Source organism: Wolffia australiana, chromosome 5, assembly GCF_029677425.1.
Source record: "Wolffia australiana isolate 7733 chromosome 5, ASM2967742v1".
In the NCBI taxonomy this organism is placed as follows: Eukaryota; Viridiplantae; Streptophyta; class Magnoliopsida; order Alismatales; family Araceae; genus Wolffia; species Wolffia australiana.
In genome coordinates, this window is record NC_135839.1 from 11,662,494 (window position 1) to 11,684,243 (window position 21,750).

Consider the following 21,750-nt stretch of genomic DNA (forward strand, 5'->3'; position numbering starts at 1 on the left):
TTGAAAATCAAAATTTCAGACTTTTTCAGTTCCTCCACTCTAGTAAAAGCTCCGCCAAAAGAAAAATCACTCGGGGGCAAACATGAATACACATCAAGTAGGGAAAAACATGAGTGAACTTGAATACACATCAGATAAACCTCCGAGGCAGAGGGAACAGCAACTGAGAAGAGGTGTGGTGTTGTGGCACTTGCGAATGAACGACGGCTACGACCAGCCGAAAATGTAGTCGAGAACGTAGACGAGGAGAAGCAAGACGGGGTACAAGAGGAAAGCCGGCAGCGACGTCCACAGCGGGAAGTTCCTGCGGAAGCTCGCCGCCGCGCCCATCACTACGTTGATCACGATAATGATCAGAACCTCCGCCGAGAAGTCCCACGTGAGCTGCCGCACGTACACCAGTGCCAAGAACACCGACAGGCACAGCGTGTTGTTCATCGTCACCGCCCCGTAGATCTGCACCGCAACGAACAAGAAGACCGAAACTCTCCCCATTAGCGACGATCGTTTGCCCCAAGGAAAAAGAAAAGAAACAAGGAAGATGGGCGACCTCAGAGAAGGTGAGTGAAGCCGTCTTCTGCTTCTTCCTGCTGGCGAAGATGATGGCAGAGACGGCCTCGCTGGAGTTGGTGGCGAGCGGCATGGCGATGAAGGAGATGAAGAAGGTCGGAATACTCGTCGCGCCGGAGAACCCGTCCACCGCGTCAACGAGCGGGTCCGCGAACGCGACCGCGATGACGGCCCCGGCGAGAAGCAGCGAGACGGCCTGGAAGGCCACCCACTGCGGGTTCTCCAAGCCCTCCGAATCTTCTTCTTCCTCGCTCCCGTTCGCCAGCGATTTTCTCTCGTTCGTCGCCGCCTGCGTTCGCGGAGGACAAGACATGAAGTTCACGACAGAGTAGTGCTAGTAGCAGTAGTAGCAGTAGTGGTGGTAGTAGTAGTTTTAGGTTTAGAAATTGCGGACCGTGTGGAAGTCTTCAAAAAACTCCCTGGAGAAGTTGCGACAGACAGCGATGGAGTTCTTGGCCTCGTCGAGCCAGCGCGACATGCCTCTGACGAATTCGTCTTCTTGGATCTTGCCGTCGTGCGAACTATCGAAATCCTTCATGAACTTTTCCACCGTCTCGTCGAGCTTTTGGCACGCCACGTCGACCTGCGTGCCATGCACGAATGCGTTCAACTCGGGAAGGGACAGAAACCCGTCGTGGTCCACGTCCACCCCGTGAAATATTCTGCAGCATTTCAAGCGACGGGTGAGCGAAACATATAACTATATTTATTATTTCACTTTTTAATGAACAAAAGATAATTAGGATGGATGGTTTTAATCACTTTTTAATGGCGTCTTCGTTGGGGCGTCCTGTTTGCCTGTCGAGGAGCCCTCCTCTGATAACCGCGTGCTCCCGTTGCAGTATTCTGGCGATTATTTGCTTTCTCTTGGCATAGGCCAGCCTTCTCTCCTGGATCCACGGCTGGACAACCTGAAGAATTTCCACCCATTATTCATCACCCTTTGCGAAAACTGTCGAGACAAGAGATGTTAAGACCCCGATCCAGAAATATCGACGTCAGCAAGGGAGCAGACGACCGCGTCTTTTCAGCCCACGAAAGGGGGGCCGAACAGGCCCAAACCCAATGAGGGTTATGACTCACGGAGCCCCGTGAGTCATAAGGGAAGGGGGGCCGAGGAAGAGGACGACAAGAAGAACCCTAGTAAGCCTTCTCCAAAATGTCCGACAGAATAGAGAAGGCATACCCATGAGTTGCTCAAATTCGGCGATGAGCTCTTCCATGGTGCCCTGCTGCTGAAGCTTGAATATACAGTGGTAAGCTTCATCCGTCGAATAGCCAAATTGCTTGGAGAGCCGTCCCCAGAAGTCATCCCACTCAACAAATCCAAAGTGGTCGTCCCGGTAGCAGAACCAATCTAGGGCCTTCCCTTCCAAAGGCATGGCGACCAATTGAAGGCGCTCGTGGGTTGCCGCTGGATGCAGGCGGAAATATTGGTCGACCCGACGTAACCACCCCTCGGGGTTGTCTCCCCCGAATACCGGCAGTTCCCCCTTTCTGTAAACCCGGGAACGATCGCCTTGACGCCCAAATTCCGCCTGCTTGTTGTCACCCAGCAGGTCCCCCTCGGGTGAAAAGGCCTCGATAGCTCCCGATATGTCGGCAGAATCGGCGGGGGTCGACCCGAATGGTGATGGGGTTGCCGCTCGGGGCCGATGGGTGCTCCATCCCTATGCTTGTCATACTCCTCCTGGCAGTAGAGCCGTGCTCTGGGTACTCCAGGATCCCACGCAGGGAAGCTACGATGCAGTTCATCAGTGACAACATGTTCCAACTAAGAATGAGGGTGCCCCTGTGCTCCATGGATCAGCTGCCAGCTCAATTGGTCCGTGTGCAGCTTGGTGCGTAATCGCAGGTGGTGCGGCAGAGGGGCCGGTGACAGTGCCGGGGGCGTCAAACTCTGAGGGCCTCGGTCTGCAGCCGGTGACAGTGCCGGGGGCCAGGACCTCTGGGGCCTGGGTGGGATTGCCGCCCACACTGTTCACTCCCTGGGGTGGCAGTGGTGAATGGCCGCTCGGGATGCTCCCGGGTCGAGTTCATTACTCGGGCCCTTGTTAGCCAACGCAAGAAGGATTCGATCCAGAACCTCAGCAGTTGACTTCTTGTTCTCTTCCATTCGAGCATCTAACGCGGCCAGTGCATCTGCAGTACCTTGGGTGGACACAGCCAACTGTTCTACTCTCCCCTCCAATTCTTCCATGTGGCCCAAGGTGAGACCCTTCGGCATGCGCAGGAGGTGGCTCTGATACCAAACTGATAAGCTCACACAATATTCAATAGAATTCCAAATTTGCAGCAAGTATTCTCCGTGAAACAGTAAGGAAGGAAACTGAAGTTCGAGAGAAAGGAAAAATTTGGAATTTTATTGAATTTTGGCGAAGGCTTTCTTCTCTGCCCTACAACCAGATATTCGCTCCGAAGTCTGGAGGAATCAACCACGATCGTTGGACGAGTTACAAGAATATGCTCTAGAAGCTGATCACCAGCTGTCCCAACAAAGTGTTGCAGGGAGTCCAGACGAAGATTGCCACGGCGCAATCCTTTAGAGAAATGGTGCCCAGGCCCCCATCCAGTTCACACTCTCCGGCGTCGCCCAAGGTGGGTCAACCTGCGGCGTGTTCAGGTCGGAAAGGTGGACGCACCTACATAGGTCTGATGGAGGAAGAATGGCGGTCACTGAAGGCAAAGGGCCTATGCTACCATTGTGATGAGAAATTCACCCCCCCCCCATCGTTGCAAGTGTGAGCTCCGGCTCTACTTAGTCCAAAGCGACACAGATTACAGCCACTCATCGGAAGAACGGGATTTTCCGACACCGCTCGAGGAAGAGGCCCCGGACACTGCTCAAGTAACGCTGCATACAATGCTGGGCCTCACTTCACAGGGGACTCTGAAGATGACGGGCGGGCTCCGGGGGCGTCAAATCTCCATTTTCGTTGACAGCGGGGCCACACACAATTTTATCTGCAGACGCCTGTTGGGTGACTTGGGAATTCCATTGGTAGACATCACTCCCTATGACAGTACGCAGGGGGACGGTCATGTCCTGCAGGGCCACCAGCTATGTCGTAGTTTGGAGTTATCAGTACAAGGTCTCACCATGATTCAGGATTTCTTACCGTTGGAGCATATCAGCATTGAGGTGATCCTTGGGGTGCAGTGGTTGAGGAGCCTGGGATGGGTCAAGACGAATTATGATCTGTTGATGCTCAATTTCATCGTGAATGGAGTGCCTCACACTCTCCGGGGTGACCCTTCTGGCCATCGACCTAGTCGGCGGGAACTCAACAGGCGGGATGGACAAGATCATAACTCAGAACTTCATTATATCTCAGGAGTGTCCCAGATTATATCGGCTTCAGGAGCGCAGTTCTTTCTGCGCAATTGCAGGAGAAATTTCCCCAAGCTATTGAGAGGCCCAAGGGGCTTCCTCCGCTACGCAGGATTGACTACCGCATCCGGCTTCGGCCGGGAGCACTTCCAGTCAGCATGCGCCCCTACTGTTACTCACCAGCCCAAAAGGACGAATTGGAGCGCGTGGTGCAGGAACAATTAACCCAGGGCCTTATTCGCCATTTGACCAGCCCCTATTCGAGCCCAGCATTGCTTGTGCCCAAGAAGGATGGGAACTGGCGCTGTTGCATCCACTACCGGGCCCTCAACCGCATTACCATACCAGACAAAGTTTCCAATCCCGATGGTGGATGAGTTGCTAGAAGAGCTGAATGGTATGACCGTTTTTTCTAAGCTAGACCTCAAGTCCGGATATCATCAAATTTGGATGCATGCAGAGGATATTTCTAAAACGGCGTTCGGTACTCATCATGGCCATTATGAATTTTTAGTAATGCCGTTTGGCTTGACAAATGCACCGGCCACGTTCCAGGCGTTGATGAACCAGATCTTTCAACCTTTTCTGCGAAAGTTTGTGCTAGTTTTTTTTTATGATATCTTGATCTACAGCTGCGACCAGGAAGCCCACGTGCATCATCTTCACCAAGTGTTTCAAATTCTGTCTGACCATCAGCTATGTGTAAATGTGAAGAAGTGTGTGTTCTTGCAAGGGCAGTTGGAATACTTGGGACACGTGATCTCGAGTGAAGGGGTGGCGATGGACAAGGGGAAGATCGCTGATATGGTGGGATGGCCTCTTCCTGTACAGTGCGACATCTGCATGGATTTCTGGGCCTCACAGGTTATTATCGCATATTCATGGCTAATTATGCCTTTCTCAGCTGTTAAACAAGGATGCCTTTCGGTGGACGGAGGCAGCACAACTCGCATTTGAGAGGTTGACAGTCGCGATGTCTACTGCACCGGTGCTGCGTCTTCCAGATTTCTCCCAGGAGTTCTGCATAGAAACGGATGCCTCGGGACTGGGAGTGGGCGCCGTTTTGATGCAAGAAGGGCAACCCGTGGCATACTTCAGCACTGCTTTTCCGCCCACCGCGAAGGTGCGTTCCACTTATGAAAGGGAACTCATCGCTATTGTGTAGGCAGTCCAAAGATGGCGGCACTACCTCCTGTTCAGACGTTTTGTAATTCACACAGATCAATACAGTCTGAAGTATCTCTTCGAGCAACGAGAAGTGCAAGGCCCATATCAAAAATGGGTCTCCAAGCTGATGGGCTTTTCATTTGATATCCACTACAAGGAAGGCCGCGCCAACAGGGTGGCAGTCTCGCATTCACCCAAGCTAGAGGAGGCCGTTCTATGTTCCATGTCCCTGCAGGTATGGCAAGATGTGGAGGCCATGCACCGTGAACTCGAGTCCAACCCCAAATGGCACAAGGTGCCGACAGATATCGGCCAAGGTACAAATCGGGACGAGAGATTTACTATTCGAGAGGATCTACTGCTCTACAAGAAGAGGCTTGTTCTTTCCAGCCAATCAACGATCATTCCAATGGTCCTCACTGAATTTCATGACAAGGCGATCGGGGGACATATGGGGTTTCTGAAGACGTATCACCGAATTAAAGACCAGTTTTATTGGGCAGGTATGAAAAGCGACATAAAAAGGCACGTCAATATCTGTCAAGTGTGTCTCCAGTTCAAGGCATCACACTTGGCACCAGCCGGGCTTCTGCAACCACAACCAATCCCCTTAAAAATATGGGAAGATATATCCTTGGATTTCATGGAGGGCCTACCTCGCTCGGGCGGGTTTGACATGATCATGGTGGTGGTAGATCGTCTCAGCAAATATAGCCATTATCTGGCCGTCAAACATCGCTTCTCTAAGGACATCGCCAGTATTTTTATCAAAGAAATTGTCCGGTTGCATGGGGTTCCAAAAACAATGGTGTCTGACAGGGGGCGAGACTTCACCAGCCTGTTCTAGCGTGAACTGCATAAACAGCAAGGGACTGAACTGTGAATGAGTTCTGCATACCACTCGGAATCTGACGGGCAAACAGAAATTGTGAATCTAGGGCTGGAGGCTTATTTGTGCTGCTTCGCGGGGGACAAGCCCAATTCATGGCACAAATGGCTACCGTGGGCGGAGTTGTCGGCATATCATACATCGATCAAGACATTCCCATTCAAGATCGTATATGGTCGGGATCCTCCGCCGTTGGTGCGTTTTGGGTCCTCCCCTTCGCCGGTGGCCGACGTTGACCAATTGCTGGCAGCTCGAGACCAGATGTTGAACGTGCTGAAATACCATCTCCAGAATTCTCAGGCCCGAATGAAGAGATCGGCGGACAAGCATCGGCGCGAGGTCGCTTTCAAGGTGGGAGACATGGTGTACATCAAGCTACGGCCCTGCTGCATGCAGTCTTTGGCAAGGCGCCCGAACGAGAAGCTGGGTCCCCGGTATTTCGGACTGTACTGCATCTGCCAGCGAATCGGCCCCGTGGCATACAAGTTGGACTTGCCCACCCAGTGCCGTCTGCATCCTGTCTTCCACAATTCAAAGCTTCAAGAGGTTGTTGGGCTCAACGTGGCGTCTAAGGAGATTCCCCCAGTCTTGTTGGACTTTGTTTGGAATGTATCACCACAGGCTCTCAAAGACTACAGATACACGGGGGATGGAACACAGGTGCTGATTGAATGGCAACAACTACCAGATTTTAAAGCCACTTGGGAGGATGCGGCGCGTATTGCTGATCACTTCCCAGAATTTCAACTTGAGGACAAGGGGGGAGAATTGTTAATGATGGACTTTTCTGCTTATGGACAAGGGTGGCTAGGGTTTTGAAGAATAAGAGAAAACAACAGCTTAACTAAGAAAACGTTTCCCCCTTTTTATAGGGTTACACATGGGCCTGAACTTAAAGACTGGGCCTGAAGCTTAAAGAGAAGTGGGCCTGGGCCCGAAACTTAAAAGAAAAAAAGGAGATAAACAAAAAATAACGGTTGCTTCTGACACTCCCCCTCAAGCTGGTGAGTAGATGCTTCGAACTCCCAGCTTGCTCAGCAACTAGTCGAAGATGGATCTAGCCAATCCCTTGGTAAGTATGTCTGCAGTCTGATTAGTCGACTTTACATATTGAATATAAACATGCCCTTGGTCTATCTTCTCTCTGATCCAGTGCTTGTTTAGCTCAATATGTTTTGCTCTATCATGTAAGACTGGGTTATGAGCAATGTCAATTGCTGCTTTACTATCACAGTAGACTACAGTGGGTTTGTCTAGTGCCATCCCAATCTCTGCAATGACATTTCGTATCCATAGAGTTTCACTGATACCTTTGACTAGAGCTCTGTATTCAGCTTCAGCACAGGATAATGCAATTACTGGTTGTTTCTTGCTCCTCCAAGTAACCACATTTCCTCCCACAAGTGCACAGTATCCTGTTGTGGACCGCCTATTTATCAGTGATCCTCCAAAATCTGCATCAGTATACATCTCCACATCAGTTCTTCCATTTCGGCTGAAGAGAATTCCATGGCCTGCTGAACCCTTCAAATATGCTAATATACGGAATGCTGCCTGTAAATGAGGCTAGCGTGGACTATCCATAAATCTGCTCAACAACCCAACTGCAAAAGCGATATCTGGTCTTGTATGATTCAAATAGATTAGCTTTCCAATCAACCTCTGATATTGCCCTTTATCCACTTGAACTTCCTCTTCACAAGTACCCAGTTTCGTATTAGGATTGATAGGCACAGATGATGGTTTGCATCCACTCATTCCTGGCTCTTGAAGGATATCCAGAATATACTTGTGTTGGGAGATGAATATTCCTTTGGAAGAATAAGCAACTTCAATGCCAAGAAAATATCTTAGTTTTCCAAGTGACTTAGTTTCAAATGTTTCAGCTAACTTGGAGCTCAATAATCGAATTTCAAGAGAATCATCTCCTGTAATGATAATGTCATCCACATAAACTAATAAGATTGAAACTTTACCAGAGACAGCATGCTTCAAAAAAAGTGTATGGTCACAATTACTCTGCACATAACCCATGGATTTCATGCAACATGAGAACTTCCCAAACCATGCTCTTGGAGACTGCTTCAGACCAGAAAGTGTTTTCTTCAATTTACAGACCTTCCTTGATTCAGACTCATAGTATCCGGGGGGTAGCTCCATATAAATCTCCTCATTTAAATCACCATGGACGAAGGCATTTTTGACATCATACTGTAACAGTGGCCAGTCCAGATTTGATGCAAGGGAGAGAAGAATTCGTACTGTGTTTAGCTTGGCGACTGGTGCAAATGTCTCTCTATAATCGTTACCACAGGATTGTGTATAACCTTTAGCTACTAGCCTGGCTTTATACCGTTCCAAGCTCCCATCAGCATTATACTTAACAGTGAACACCCATCTGCAACCTACAGGACGCTTGCCAGGTGGTGTCTTGTACAACTTCCCATGTGTCATTCTTGATTAATGCTTCCATTTTAGTGTCCATTGCTTTCTTCCAGTTCATATCCTTCATTGCCTCCTGATAAGTCCGAGGGATCGGAATTGAATTGATGGCAGCAATAAAGGATCGATAGTCCTGTCCAAGATGAGAATATTCAACCACATTGGCGAGTGGATATCTCACTCCTTGGGTGCATTGTCTCCGGCCCTTTCTCAGAGCAATAGGCCATCCACTACTTTCATCTTCTTCTCCCACTATTCTCTCACTCTCAATCTCATTTGTTACTCCCATGGTGTTGTCAGCTTCATTTACAACTTCCTCTCTGTTCAGAGAAATCGGGAGAACTTGAGGTGTCTGATTGTCAATTGTGGGTACTTCCCAGATTTCATGCTGAGAATTCAAATTTTCTTCAACTGATATAACGCCTGCTTCAGTTTCATTCAGTGGTTGGCGACCACTGTCCTTGACTCCTGTTACCTGCTGATATATATCAGTAGAGGTCCCTTGTAATGCCTTGAAATAACTTTCATTCTCATGAAACGTCACATCTGCTGACACAAAGAATTTCCTTGTTCTAGGATGGTAGCATTTGTACCCTTTTTGGGTAAGTGAGTAACCCAAGAAAACACACTTAGCTGATCTCGAACTAAATTTGTCTTCTGGATTGTGCAGATATACGAAGGTTACACATCCAAATATTTTGGGTTTAAGATCTGTCTTCCACCGAGTGTGGGGATAGAATTTCATCATTAGCTCCACAGGGCAGTTATAACCTAATGACCTTGATGGCAATCGATTAATTATATGCACAATTGTTAAAACAGCTTCTCCCCAAAATCGCTTGGGCCCATCGTTATGAATGAGTAGTGATCTGGCAGTAGTGGTCACATGACCTATGCGCCTCTCAGCTACTCCATTCTGTTGTGGGGTAAACACACAAGAAGACTCATGAACTACCCCTTGAGTTTTGAAATACTTGGAGGTTGTTTCAATAATGAAGTCCCTTGCATTGTTAGAACGTAGTCGTTTAATGGCAGTATCAAACTGATTTTTCTTCATGTGACAGAATGTTTGAATTATTGCAGCAAAATCCGATTTGGATTTTAGCAGATACACCCATGTTAGCCGTGTGTAATCATCAATAAACACAATAAAATATCTTGTACCTGTTAATGCTGTAGTAGATGATGGGCCCCACACATCACAGTGAACAAGAGCGAATGTTATTTCACTTCGCTTACTTTTTCCATTGAACACTGCGCGATTATGCTTGGCAAACTGACATGTATCACAATAAAGATCAACAATATTCATGTCCTTGAACAATACTGGAAACATATATTTTAATAATTCAAATGACGGATGTCCAAGACGACAGTGCATCAACTTGATCTGCTCCATTCCCCCATTCTCCTTTAGTTCTTGTGTAGTGTAGCATGATGCAGGCTCTCCGCCACCTTCACTGCTAACGTACACGAGCCCATCCTTCACTTTAAAAGGTGAAGTCCTCCGGTTCTGTGACTTATCATAAATAAACACATTGTCAGGAGTTATGGAAAATATAAGATCCAAATCTCTGACAAATCGCTGTGGAGATAATAGTTGAGCTTTGAGGCCAGGGACATGTAGAACATGTCTAATAAGCCCAATACCTCTTATTTTTATGTCCCCAATTCCTGTGACAGGAAGGGCCTCTCCCCCTGCCGTGAACACCCTTCTGTCTCCTTTATATAGAGTATAGTTATGAAACTTAGAACAATAGGGAGTCAAATGATCTGTTGCACCAGTATCTATTATCCAGTCAGATAAAATATGATCAGGATAGGTAGGTAGCTCACCAGCTCGAGCCATGGATGTAGAGCTTATCATGGTCTTGAGCTTCTCAAATTCTTCCTTCAGAGTAGCATAGTCTTCAGTGGTAATCTAAGAGGCAGTCTTCTTTGGGGCTTGCCCTTGCTCTGCTTCATCATCTGATTCACTTTCTCTAGCATCAGAGACATAGGCCTGTGCAGGTTTGGGAGGACGACCATGTAGAATCCAGCAGTTGTCCTTGGTATGATTCTTCCTTTTGCAATAAGAGCAATATAGATTAAATTTACCCTGCTGTTTGCTTCCTTGCCCTTTCTGCTCTGGAGCTTCATCTCCTTGTTTCTTATGATATTTTAAAAATAGGCCCTCTGATGTGCTCTTCAGCTGTTGCTTTGTTTTCACCATAAGCCCTGCTCCTGTTTCCTCTTTATCATTTTCGTAAGCCCTTTGCCTTTCAACATTGATTACAAGTTGAAAGGCTTCCTCCATATCTGGGATATGTTCTCGGTTGAGGATCTGACTTCGGAGTCCTTCATATTCCTTGTTTAGTCCCATCAGGAATCTAAACATACGATCTTGTAGCGTAGCCTGCCACTCCTCTGGATTTTTGATTGGTCTGAGATGATCAATCTCTCGCCAGATTGCCTGAAGTTCTTCTGCAAATTCTGCAGCAGACATTTCTCCTTGCACCAATGTGGTTGCTCTAGTAACTAGCTCAAAAATTCTCCAGGCATGACTCTTCCTTACATTACTCTTGTGCAGGTGATCCCAGATGCTTTTAGCCGTCTTCAGGTACAGGTATTTCCTGAATCGATCTCCAACCATACTGCCAAGTAACCATGCATGTACACCTGCATCCTCCTTCCAGGCTCCATACTTTGGACTCTCCGGCTCTATTTCTTCTTTGAGATGATGGACTACTCCCTTACTCTCAAGGATTAGTTCAATATATTGACTCCAATCAAGTAAGTTGAAGCCATTAAATTTAACCACCACAGGAACAACAGGGAAGAGTACCTGGCTGAATGTCGCCAGCTCCTCTCTGTCCATTCTTGGATTTTCGGATTTTTCCATCAATGATGACTTGTCCCTCCACTTGAGTCAGTTTCAATGTCCTTGGTCGCGGTCGCTTCTATGTCGCTGTCGCCAAGCTAGAGTTGTCTTGGTGCTGTTTTCCTCCTCTCTACTAACCTTGTAGTGTCAACTCTGGACTCTTCAAGGCTCACAAGACCTGCTCACCTCTGCCTCGTCGCAATAGATTGTTAGCTTGAATGGATGCCAGACAGATCTGATGGAGATTCAGATCGTTGAGCTCCCAGGTCGCTCTGATACCATGATGGACTTTTCTGCTGATGGACAAGGGTGGCTAGGGTTTTGAAGAATAAGAGAAAACAACAGCTTAACTAAGAAAATGTTTCCCCCTTTTTATAGGGTTACACGTGGGCCCGAACTTAAAGACTGGGCCCGAAGCTTAAGGAGATAAACAAAAAATAACGTTTGCTTCTGACAGTTAAGACCAGATCCAGAAATATCAATGTCAGCAAGGGCCCAGACGACCCCCTGCTTTTAGGCCCACGAGGGGGGGGGGGGGGGGGGGGGAACAGGCCCAAACCCAATAAGGGTTATGACTCACGGAGCCCTGTGAGTCATAAGGGAAGGGGGGCCGAGGAAGAGGACGACAAGAAGAACCCTAGTAAGCCCTCTCCCTTCCCTACTCTCCTTCTTCCCTCTCTCGCCTCCCTAACCCTTCCCCTTCCTTGCTTTTCCCAGGAGCTCCAGGAGGGCGAATCTGCAAGGAGACTTCCCGCTCCGTCTTTCTCTGGCGTCTCATTTCCTCGCCACGCCCAATCCTATCTTTCCTTCCTCTCGAACTTCAGTTTCCTTCCCTAATGTTTCATGGAGAATACTTGTTGCAAATTTGGAATTCTATTGAATATTGTGTGAGCCGACGAGGAGCTTATCAAGAGATTATCGAGCTTTGGAGTTTATGAAGAATACCTGATACACGCAGTAGGATACGAGAAGTCCGGCGGAGGCGATCAGGGAAATCAAGATGGTCAAACGGTCGCCGGACGACCATTTGAAAATCTTGGGCAGCTGCACGATGACGAATGGCAGAGTAGTTACCACCATGATCTTAGCCGCATGGCTGGTCTCAACATCCGTCGAGACTCCAGAACCTGCATTATTCAGAACGAGACATTTTAAAACTATGGCGCTATCTGACAGACGATAAAAAGCAAAAAGTAAATTTGAATATAGATTTTTTTTTCGAAAACTCGTACCGGTGAGGCTGAACTTGCGCGTGTCTTGTGAATCGATGGCCGTCGCGTGGGTAGAAAGATCGCATTTGCCCACGACGATGCAGGAGCCCCAGAGGAGAGTCAGAAGCATGACCGTCGATCCGGCGAGCAAGCCCATGCCGATCAGTACCTGATCTTGCGCGGTCTCCCTGCTTCCCGAGAGCCCGGACACTGCAAAATCATCACCACCCGATCATCATCCATCGTCCGATCATGATCGACGAAGAAATCACTTCATGTTTATTGGCATGGCGGTTCCCGTCAACCGTCCACGAACTCGGCACCAAATTAGTTTACCAAGGATATAGCAAAGAAAAAAACCCAAAAAAGCAGCGGAAAAATCCAAGAGATCGGGCAGTCTACGATGGCCCAAAAAAGACAAAACAGTGAGCACGAATCAAGCAAATCGTAGTCGAAGAACTCCTCGACGAAAGTTGAAATCAAGCGCCGGACCTACGGACAAAGGACGGTGACTTAGGAGTGGGAAAAAAAAGAGAAACAGAGGGAATCAAAAAATAAAGGGAAAAAAACAAGGAAATGGAACTTGCCGAGGATAAGGATGGCGTCAGGAAGGGCGCCGAGAGCGGGGAGAAAGAGACCGCCGATGATGCCAGGGCCGAGAATCTCCAGAAGCAGCTCGCTGCCGTTGGACATGTAAGTCGCCGCTAAGAACATCAGATAGCCGTAGACCAAGAGCAGGAACAGATTGCCGAGGGCCGTGTCCGTGCAGGGCAGGAACCCGTAAGTCTGCTCGCATCCGAGCCCTCCGTTGCTCAAAGCGGACGAATCGCGGCCCCACATCCGGATCAGACCGTCGGAGATCGAATCCGACGGCGATGACAGCAGCCGCCGGCCGCTGACCCCCCCGACGAAGACGAGCAGCAGCGCCGCCGCCGCGACGGCGGACCGCCGGAGCAGCCCCGCTTTCCTGAGACCCGTCGCCATGAATCAGAGCTCGACCAAGATCAGATTTTTTTTTCTAAGAACAGGTTCTGAATAAAAGAACGGTCAACGGCGATTGGGTGTGTAGGACCTACCAATATCGATCCGCTGTATGCGCGCCACGTCGCCTGCTGGTCGATTATTGACCTTCATCCGAATTTTTCTCACGACAAGAATTAAGTAATTAAAGCAACAAGCAGGACAAATAATTTTACTAAGAAACGAAATGGTAAGTTCTGCGACATTTTTGTCAAGATTATGAGGATTTCACAGGGCACCGAGATAGGGTTTTTGTAGCTGATAAAAGTGGGGGGCGGCTTCGGTTAGCCAAGAAGGGTCGATTGCAAGAACATTGCGCATGTATTGCCTGTCTGTTGAAACGATGGAGTGGTAGATTACCCACTTGGGATTAACCCTGCTCAGACAGACACGATAGAAAGTCAAATAAAGAAAAGATCTGAGGTAGAACTTGTCGACAGTCAATAAAAAGGAGTTATTCGTGTGTTGCGTAGAGTGCAAACTTGCCTGAATAGAACGGAGGATGGGTGAATGTACACTTCTTGAGAGCTTCTAAGACTCTTATACATACCGTTCTGACCCAGAGGCTGTAGAAGAAATTAATGAAAGCATTCGAGAGATTAAACGAGATGGGTAAGAGCAAGGGAGAAAATATATAAAAAATGAGCCTAGCAATACGTTTTTTCAATAGTAAGGCCTTTTGTCGACCACTGTGTGTCCCCCAAGAGAAGAGAACATTAACACTAAAATCGAAAAACACTTAGGCCATCTGACCTACTACTAGTATAAAAGCACATTCAACAAGAAAATTGATCATTTCAACGTCAACTAATAAATGTTGTCAGACCAGAGCTCAGATCTAGTGTATCGCCCCCCCCGTCATTTCAAGTACTGGATTCGTTCTACGAAATCGCATTAGAAACTTGAAAAAATATTCCACCAAACGTTGAATGACTCACATCGAATCGACAAGCATTGGAGAAAAATCCGGCCACGATTGCTTTCTGCACAGCCTGAAATTAAAAATCACTAGTGTTGGAATATACGTGCACGTCGCGTAGCAGATGGGAATTTTAATATTTTCTTTTGATTTGACAATTATCAATGCGGGAGCATCCGTCGGATTAAAAAAGTGATAGAGATTTATTGAATAATACTCATATACAAAAAGTAATTTTGGGTTGACTATTCTCTGTCGGAGAGCAATAAGGCCAGAAAAGTCAAAATGAGCCTGATTTGTTCACACGGGACAGGATGACTTTCGAAGGAGCGAAGTGTCATTTTTAGGCCAAAATTGCCGCTTCATCCTTCGTTTTTTGAAGGCATCGGAGTCAGGACAGTTTAAGATCGATACCCATAAAATAAAAATATGAGTTATTTCAAAAAGAAGTCAATATGATAAGAACATTACTGAAGAAGGAAAAGAAAAGTTAGGTGCACAGAGTCATCACCATTGTGTCTCCCTCGCATGATCCTGGAACCATGCCAAGCCGTTTCAGCAATCTAATGAGTTGGTCTCTTATCTCAATCACCTTCTTCTACTCTCTCGTTAAAAAATCAATACCACTGTCAGTTCAATAATAAGAATGACGGTAATAAAGAAGGGAGAATGCAACAGCATAGAAATTAACACACCATTGCCTGGTAATTGATAAAGTTTTTGTGGCACCATTGGGGGGATTTACCGGAATCAAGGAATCCCTTGTACACATTGAGGTATGAAATATGGTCACCCTGTGATAGATAAAATAAAGTATTGCATGATGATCATTGATACGTTAAAGGATGAATCATAGAACGAATTTAGAACCTGGTTACATTTGACTGAAAATATTATTAAGAGATTATAAGTGCACGGAAAAAAAATTATAACGTAAGTCAATTTACTAAACGGCACGAAGAAAAAATCATCAGGGTCCTCCCACTATCATACTAGAAAAATGGTTTAAGTAACATCTATTCAAGATAAAAAAAAACTTACTAGGAGTATCCTAGGTCAACTGAATTAGAAGCTTGTATTCTGAAGAATACGTCTGTGAAGAAGCTTATATTTTGAAGAAGACAGGACTCAATGGGAATTCAAGCTCAACTCAATGATCCATTTCAGTTAGCAACACGGAGTTTATGGGGAAAAGAAAGAAAGTTGTAATTGGCCAGTATAATGCTCCTATTGTACAAGAGAAACCAGAACTTTAGAAAATAACTATGTTTAACACTCCCCCTCATACTGGAGGGTGGATGTTATGCAGGCCCAGCTTTCCACAAAGCTCTTGAAACTTCACCCCTGGCAAGCCTTCGGTAAATATATCAGCCCGCTGTTGAGCGAAGGGAACATCAGTGATGGAGGATTTCAAGCTTTGCCATTGGCTAAGGACTGAGTGGGATGCAGGCGGGGTCATTAGAGCCAGGAAGGGAAGCAGAAGGGGTGGGAGGATAGGAGACAGCTGGAGTAGATGTAGGACGGTCGCATCGAACATTGATGGGACCGGTAAACCGCTGAGAATAGGAGGGGCAAGAGGGCGGAACAAGAGGCTCTGGTGGACTGGTCGCACAGGGGGGACGGGGTTGAGTTCCAGAGAAGGGGAAAGAGAAGATGAAGTAGAAGGAGCAGAAACCTAAGGGGGGCTAAAAGGAGAAGAAGAAAGTCAAGGGATGTACCCCAAGTATCAGACGGGAAGGGAAGGGCAGACATGGGAGTATGAAAGGAATAGACTCATCAAACGCAACATCCATGCGCACATAAAACCAACGGGTAGACAGATGATAGCACTTGTAGCCCTTTTGATGAGAGGAGTACCCCACAAAGACAACAGATGATAGCACTTTTTTCCTGATGAATGAGTTGACTATGGAGAGACTCATACACAGGGTTAAGGCGAATGAGAAATTTAAAAACTCTGAGTTGTACATAGCCACGGGAACTGACATTGGATCAGGTGGCCTATAATGGACCAACTCAGCCTATAGTGCCGTGAGCTCCACAAGTAACAAGGTCCCTGAACCAAATTAGTAGACTGAGTAACAAGTTAATATAAAATGTCTAGGTTATTCTTCTTTTAGTCTCCTGAGTTGTCACCCAAATAGCCTTGGCAGACATGAGAGGAAGAAAATCTGGAACAATAGAAGGGCTGATAATGTCAAGAAGCCAGCGGTGAATAACGCCTTCAACGTCCAGCCAGTGGTCATATTCATGAGATCAAGTGCAGGGACTCGTCAACAATATGTTTTCTAAGCTACCCAATCAATGTCACTTGACGTCATTGAAGAAAGTCGAAGCCAATTACCGACACTGAGATGAGATTGAACAGAAGGAGCCCCTAAAGGAATAATCGCTAATGTAGTTGAGTCACCAGATTTCATTGTAATCTGACATCGGGGAAGATCTCAATTAGGTGCAAACAAAGAATAGAGAAAGCAAGGCCAGCACGTGTAGACCACCATGCAGGGCAGAGCAGGCTTAGCGAGTAGAGTAGGTGCCCAGCATGCTGGTCCTTTATGTGACGTCTACAAAGCCAGTGTGTGGCGCGCGTGACAAATTCTGGTAGGCGAGATTGACCACCGCGAAATGCATAGAGATTTCAAGGGGAGGTGATTAGACAAGATTGACCATCACTAGAGACTGCCACCGCCACAGATGCTGCACAAGGTTGACCATCACTAGGGCCTTTGGAGAAGTCTAGGAGAGGAGACGTTGAAACAGATGCTTCCACTGCCGCTGCAAATTCATACAAACGTTGTTGCCACCATCGCCAAGAACCAGAAAGGATGGCAAAAAAAAGGGGACGCCAATTGGAAGAGAAACTGCTTGCCTAAGTAAGCACTCCCTGAAATAAATGCCACTGAGATGTGTGCCAAGAAAAATGGCAAGAAAGACATTTGAAGACGAAGCCAATCCAGGAAGAAACCCCCAAGAATCTGAAGGTAGTTGATGCAGGTTGCTCTGATACCATGAAGAAGATAGTTTTCTAAAGAAAACAGGACTCGATGGGAAGGAAGCTCAACCTCAACACAATGCTCCATTAGGTTTAGCTACACGGAGTTTAAAGAGAAAAGACAGAAAGTGGTAATGGGTCAGTATAACGGGCCCATTGAACAAGAGAAGACATAACATAACATGATCATACTAGGAAAAATGGTTTAATTAACTTATAATCAACATAAACTGGGATTGACCTAGGTCAATTGAATTCTAAGCGTATGCTGTTTTTCTAACTTGCTAGATTATTTAAATCTTTAAGAAATACACCAAAAAAACATCACAGAAGACTCCTTAGGTTTAGCTCTAATTTAATACCTCGGCAGCAGCAAACCGGAGCTTGGCATCATCTAATTCCCGTTGAGAGCCCCTGATTGACACCCAGATAGACTACAAACAAATAACAAAAAAGTCAGGAAAGCCTCAATTAATCAAGACGAAGAGGTAGAGTGATGGACGTTGCCTGAATAGACAAAACAGCCGCTATAGTTATAGCCTCTTCAGAACAACCATTGTTATTTGCGGACAATATCATTTTAGATATCATCGGATCCTAAAACAGAAGAAACGAATTATGACAAGATCCAACTGTAATCAAATGTAACAGAAAGGAAAAAAAAACAAGATGTCAAATATTTGGATGACTTTGCTATAAAACAAAGAGCTGAAACTGTAAAGCTGGACCATGAAATGCATGCTTAATATGAATTACTACCAAAGGAAACTCTGCAACTTGAAAACCAGTAGGCGTTGTTAGCTTTGCATCATCGTCAAGTATGCCGAGTGAGTAGAGGACCTCAAGAGCCCTAATCATTGACTCTGGTGATGGAGGAGACATCCAATCAAAGCCCAGGATATTATCGATCCCAAGGGACTTCAGCTGTAAATTTGTTATATGATTATTTTCATTCATTATTTTACGAAAATAAAATAGAATCAAAATAAATCTTAAAGAAGTGGGAATTCGTAAACAGAACGCAAAAAGAAAAGGCCTTTGGATAAAACTTGTTAAAAATTTAAGTAGGTGATAAACTGAGAAAACAGCCGAATAAAGTAAAAGCTGCAAACCTGAATCACAGAAGAAGCAAGATTGGATCTCTGCATTTCAGGTATTCCTTCAGCAGCCATCTCCTTCACAAAATATTCCTCAGTGTACAGTCTGTTAAAAATCAATAACAAGGGGGTGAAATGGGCCTAGGTTGTCAAAGAAATATCAAGCTTGGGTAAAAAAGTAATCTTTAAGGATATTTTATGGGTTAAAAAAATCAGGAAGACATTGCCCAAAGTGCCCCCATAAAATATTTTACAACAAAATGTCCAGAGAATAAAAAATGATGTCTATAGAGAGGCCAATACTTTGACATATATGAAGGGATAAATGTATAACAGTGTGATACATGCTACCGTAAGTTTGTCAATAGCAATGCAGATAAAGATTTCAATTTAGTCCCAATTGAATAAAATTAGCACAAACTGTTGTGATCCAAGAGATTACGATATTCTCGTCTTCTCCACCAACAATTTAAAAGTCGAAGAATAAACATAAACTGTGATTAATGGAAAGAGAAAAAAGAAGAGAGAAGAATTTGGGGCAAGAAGGAATAATTTTTATTGCTGAACTGGGCCCCCTTTTATAGAAGAAAAACTTCACTTGTTAGAAAGGGAATATTCATAAGGAATATTCCCTGTTTCCAACGGTCATATATTTTGAATATATGACTGTTTGAAACAGAGAGGTCCAGCTGCTTTTAAAGCAGCTGGACTCTCCAACGGCTGGGTTTCAGCCGTTGGAGAGTTGGGCCTGACTGTGGTCAGGCCCAACATATATTAGGCCCTACTGGGCCTAATATATGGGCCCTACTGGGCCTACACTCATGGGCCCTTAATGGGCCCTTAGTGGAAGTTAAGTGCCCATGTTGGGCCTGAAGTAGTTATTTTTATTAATATCTCCTAGGGTTAGGATATTACAGAGTACAAGGCCTCGGGCCCATTAGTTAGCTTAAACCCTACTAAGTATCCTCCATGACCTAACATAAACGAATATATCAATCAAGAATGACATCAAATAACATTGCAGGCTTCATTTACCGAAAGCATTTCCCTGCTCTTACTCGGCCAGCACGGCCGGCTCTCTGCCTGGCAGATGCTTTAGATATTGGCGCGACAACTAAATTCTCAATGTCAGAGATCTGCACATTAAGGTTGTACAGATGTAATACACATCAACACCTATCAATTATCTCCAAGGAGACGGTGAAACTTTTTTTGGAAGTAAGAAAGACAAAGATTAGACAACAGATTAGGGAAAACCCAAGAATACTAATAGTTTTTAATGGCTAACTAGTGCATACGAAAATAAACAAAACTTTGCGGTACCAGAAATTAAAATGAATAATAAACGTACAAGGTTCAGAGAAACTCTCCTGGCACAGCATGCTGAACGTTTCTTTAGGATTCGCCAGATAGGTAATAAAAATTTTGTTTTACAAAAGACATGAAGGTTGAAGCATTTCAAACATGACCAAGGGACACAAGCATTATGATAAATTATTAACAAGAACGTATCGTAGAAATTTAAGAGAAGTCCAGCCGTCCCAGCCATGTTAGGGGACAGTCACATGTGTAACCACCTTTAAATAGACCGGCCGGAGCAGGTAGAAATCCATTCAACCAGTTCAAGATCCAGAATCAGATCGGTGGTCAGCATGCCTGAAGGCTGGATTAGCAACAGGAAGAGTCCACCGAGGACACCTCCGTCATTTATAGATTTTCTGTCTCTCTCTCTCTTTCTCCTTCTCTCTATTATTCTGATGCGATTTTGGGGCAGGTTTCAGAATGACGTCAGTCCAAAAGCATTCCAAAGCCAGTTACTGAAGGGCTGGAACCAGCTTGAAACGGACACAAAATTACAGACATGTGAGTACCTATTGTTCTCAAAGATGGTCTTCCCCGATAAGACAGCAGCTTCTCCTATCTCCCAGGGTGATGACCTTCCCGTCTCCTCTTGTTCCTTCTTTCCCTTCTTCTCAATCTTTCACTATATCTCCATTTTCAGTACCTTGCGAATCTGAAACATCAGACTGACTCTTTCAAATTCAAAGTTGATTGTTCATTAGCAGAAAGGACTACAACGTTTTGATAAAGACCCGTCTGGGTCATTATCAAAATGGTTTCAGAGCTCAGTCAACCCTACCACGCAACATGCCCAAGGGAATCATTATGGCCTGAGATGCCAAAACCGCTCCAAATGCAGAGACCAAGAAGCAGGAGGACTGCTCTACCAACCTTCAACTGCGAGTGACTTGTAGAGCCACCTCCAAAGGCATCCAGGCACTGCGAGCGGACCAGGCAGTCATAAGTGAGAAGTAGGACCCCCTCATTCTCCAGTGATGCTCCTCCCACCATTTGGTGCCATTGCCAATGCTTCCAACTGGAACTGCACCCTGGGAGGGGAAAGCTGTCATGACCCTTCCTTGTAACTTCAACACTAATACTTTCAACGATGATATTGTCCGAGAGAATAGATGAGTAGTTTTAATTGTGAGAAAAGCCTGAGAAGGACAAATTATAGAGGGAAGAGACGATCGACAGGGTTAACACACCAGGGTGATGGACTGATGCACGTCATAAGCTCCAAGCTCAACTCCTTGCTGCAGGGATGGTCTTCTGCAAGGGAAGCCATGAGCACGGAGGGGGAGAACCTTGAATGAAATCGTAGAAGAACTTACGATGGTCAAAAGCTGCCTCTCCGGTCCTGGAAATGCCCTCTTAAGGGCCTGGTATTATGCCCATCTGGGCCGGTCTGCCGTCTTGTTGGATGGGCCGAGAGCGACATTCGTAGATACGGGACCGGATCGTATCAAAGGCCAAGTAGGATGGTCTAGAGAAGGATGTCCCTGTTAGCTGTGACCCTGTCCCTGTTAGCTCCCACCATCGCCACCTCCACCACCTCTGCCGCCAGTCCAAACTGATCGTGGCTAGGAGCCATAAGGTGAGTCACCACCAGCTCCGTCGAGCCCTCACCATCAGGAGAATGATAGCCCTAAGGATAGCCACTTGCCAGGATGGCATAGGAGGACCCGCAGGATCATTTTGGAGCCATACCCTTCCAAGGGGGTCATAGACCCTTCCGCCAGATCATTAGATCTGGCGGATAGATCCTTCAATATAAGAGGTAGATTTCAAATGTATCCAATGAATTGACGGCAATTGACGGATCTCCGAGACAATTCACCTACTACAAATCTTCGATAGAATATAAGGGATCGAAGAACAAAAGGAGAATAATAGACGAACTCCTGAAGG

At 46.1% G+C, this 21,750-nt stretch overlaps 2 protein-coding genes across 3 annotated transcripts in view; both read right to left on the reverse strand.

Annotated features, from left to right (window-relative positions):
* On the reverse strand, positions 1-13,687 carry LOC144703175 (sodium/calcium exchanger NCL2-like). Of its 2 annotated transcripts, XM_078575286.1 has the most exons (8): positions 13,547-13,687; positions 13,058-13,437; positions 12,492-12,680; positions 12,205-12,386; positions 1,333-1,481; positions 965-1,232; positions 551-859; positions 1-456 (listed from the first exon to the last, which is right to left on the reverse strand). In XM_078575286.1, the coding sequence occupies exons 2-8, from the start codon at positions 13,308-13,310 to the stop codon at positions 208-210; spliced, it is 1,599 nt and encodes a 532-aa protein (XP_078431412.1). In that variant the 5' UTR covers positions 13,311-13,437; positions 13,547-13,687; the 3' UTR covers positions 1-207. The 2 variants fall into 2 exon arrangements, with proteins under 2 accessions (XP_078431412.1, XP_078431411.1); XM_078575285.1 differs by lacking the exon at positions 13,547-13,687 and having other exon boundaries at positions 13,058-13,484.
* LOC144703174 (RNA helicase family protein) overlaps positions 13,636-21,750 on the reverse strand; it is a 23,016-nt gene continuing 14,901 nt past the window's right edge. Inside the window, exons 14-23 of the mRNA XM_078575284.1 lie at positions 19,534-19,634; positions 18,514-18,604; positions 18,161-18,325; positions 17,909-17,998; positions 17,764-17,835; positions 15,105-15,203; positions 14,921-15,007; positions 14,429-14,482; positions 13,977-14,056; positions 13,636-13,866 (exon numbers count right to left, since the gene is read on the reverse strand). Of these exons, the coding sequence (XP_078431410.1) occupies positions 13,719-13,866; positions 13,977-14,056; positions 14,429-14,482; positions 14,921-15,007; positions 15,105-15,203; positions 17,764-17,835; positions 17,909-17,998; positions 18,161-18,325; positions 18,514-18,604; positions 19,534-19,634 (987 nt within the window). The 3' untranslated portion in view covers positions 13,636-13,718. The remainder of the gene's footprint in view (positions 13,867-13,976; positions 14,057-14,428; positions 14,483-14,920; positions 15,008-15,104; positions 15,204-17,763; positions 17,836-17,908; positions 17,999-18,160; positions 18,326-18,513; positions 18,605-19,533; positions 19,635-21,750) is intronic.

Bases quoted from the DNA above. Each gene is read 5' to 3' on its own strand.
- LOC144703175 (XM_078575285.1), bottom strand. From the start codon at position 13,454: ATGGCGACGGGTCTCAGGAAAGCGGGGCTGCTCCGGCGGTCCGCCGTC. The intron at 1,482-12,204 runs GTATTCTTCATA...GAAATTCTTCAG, and splicing joins TATCCTACTGCGTGTATCAG to GTTGTCCAGCCGTGGATCCA. The intron at 860-964 runs GTCCGCAATTTC...CCGCGAACGCAG, and splicing joins TTTTTGAAGACTTCCACACG to GCGGCGACGAACGAGAGAAA.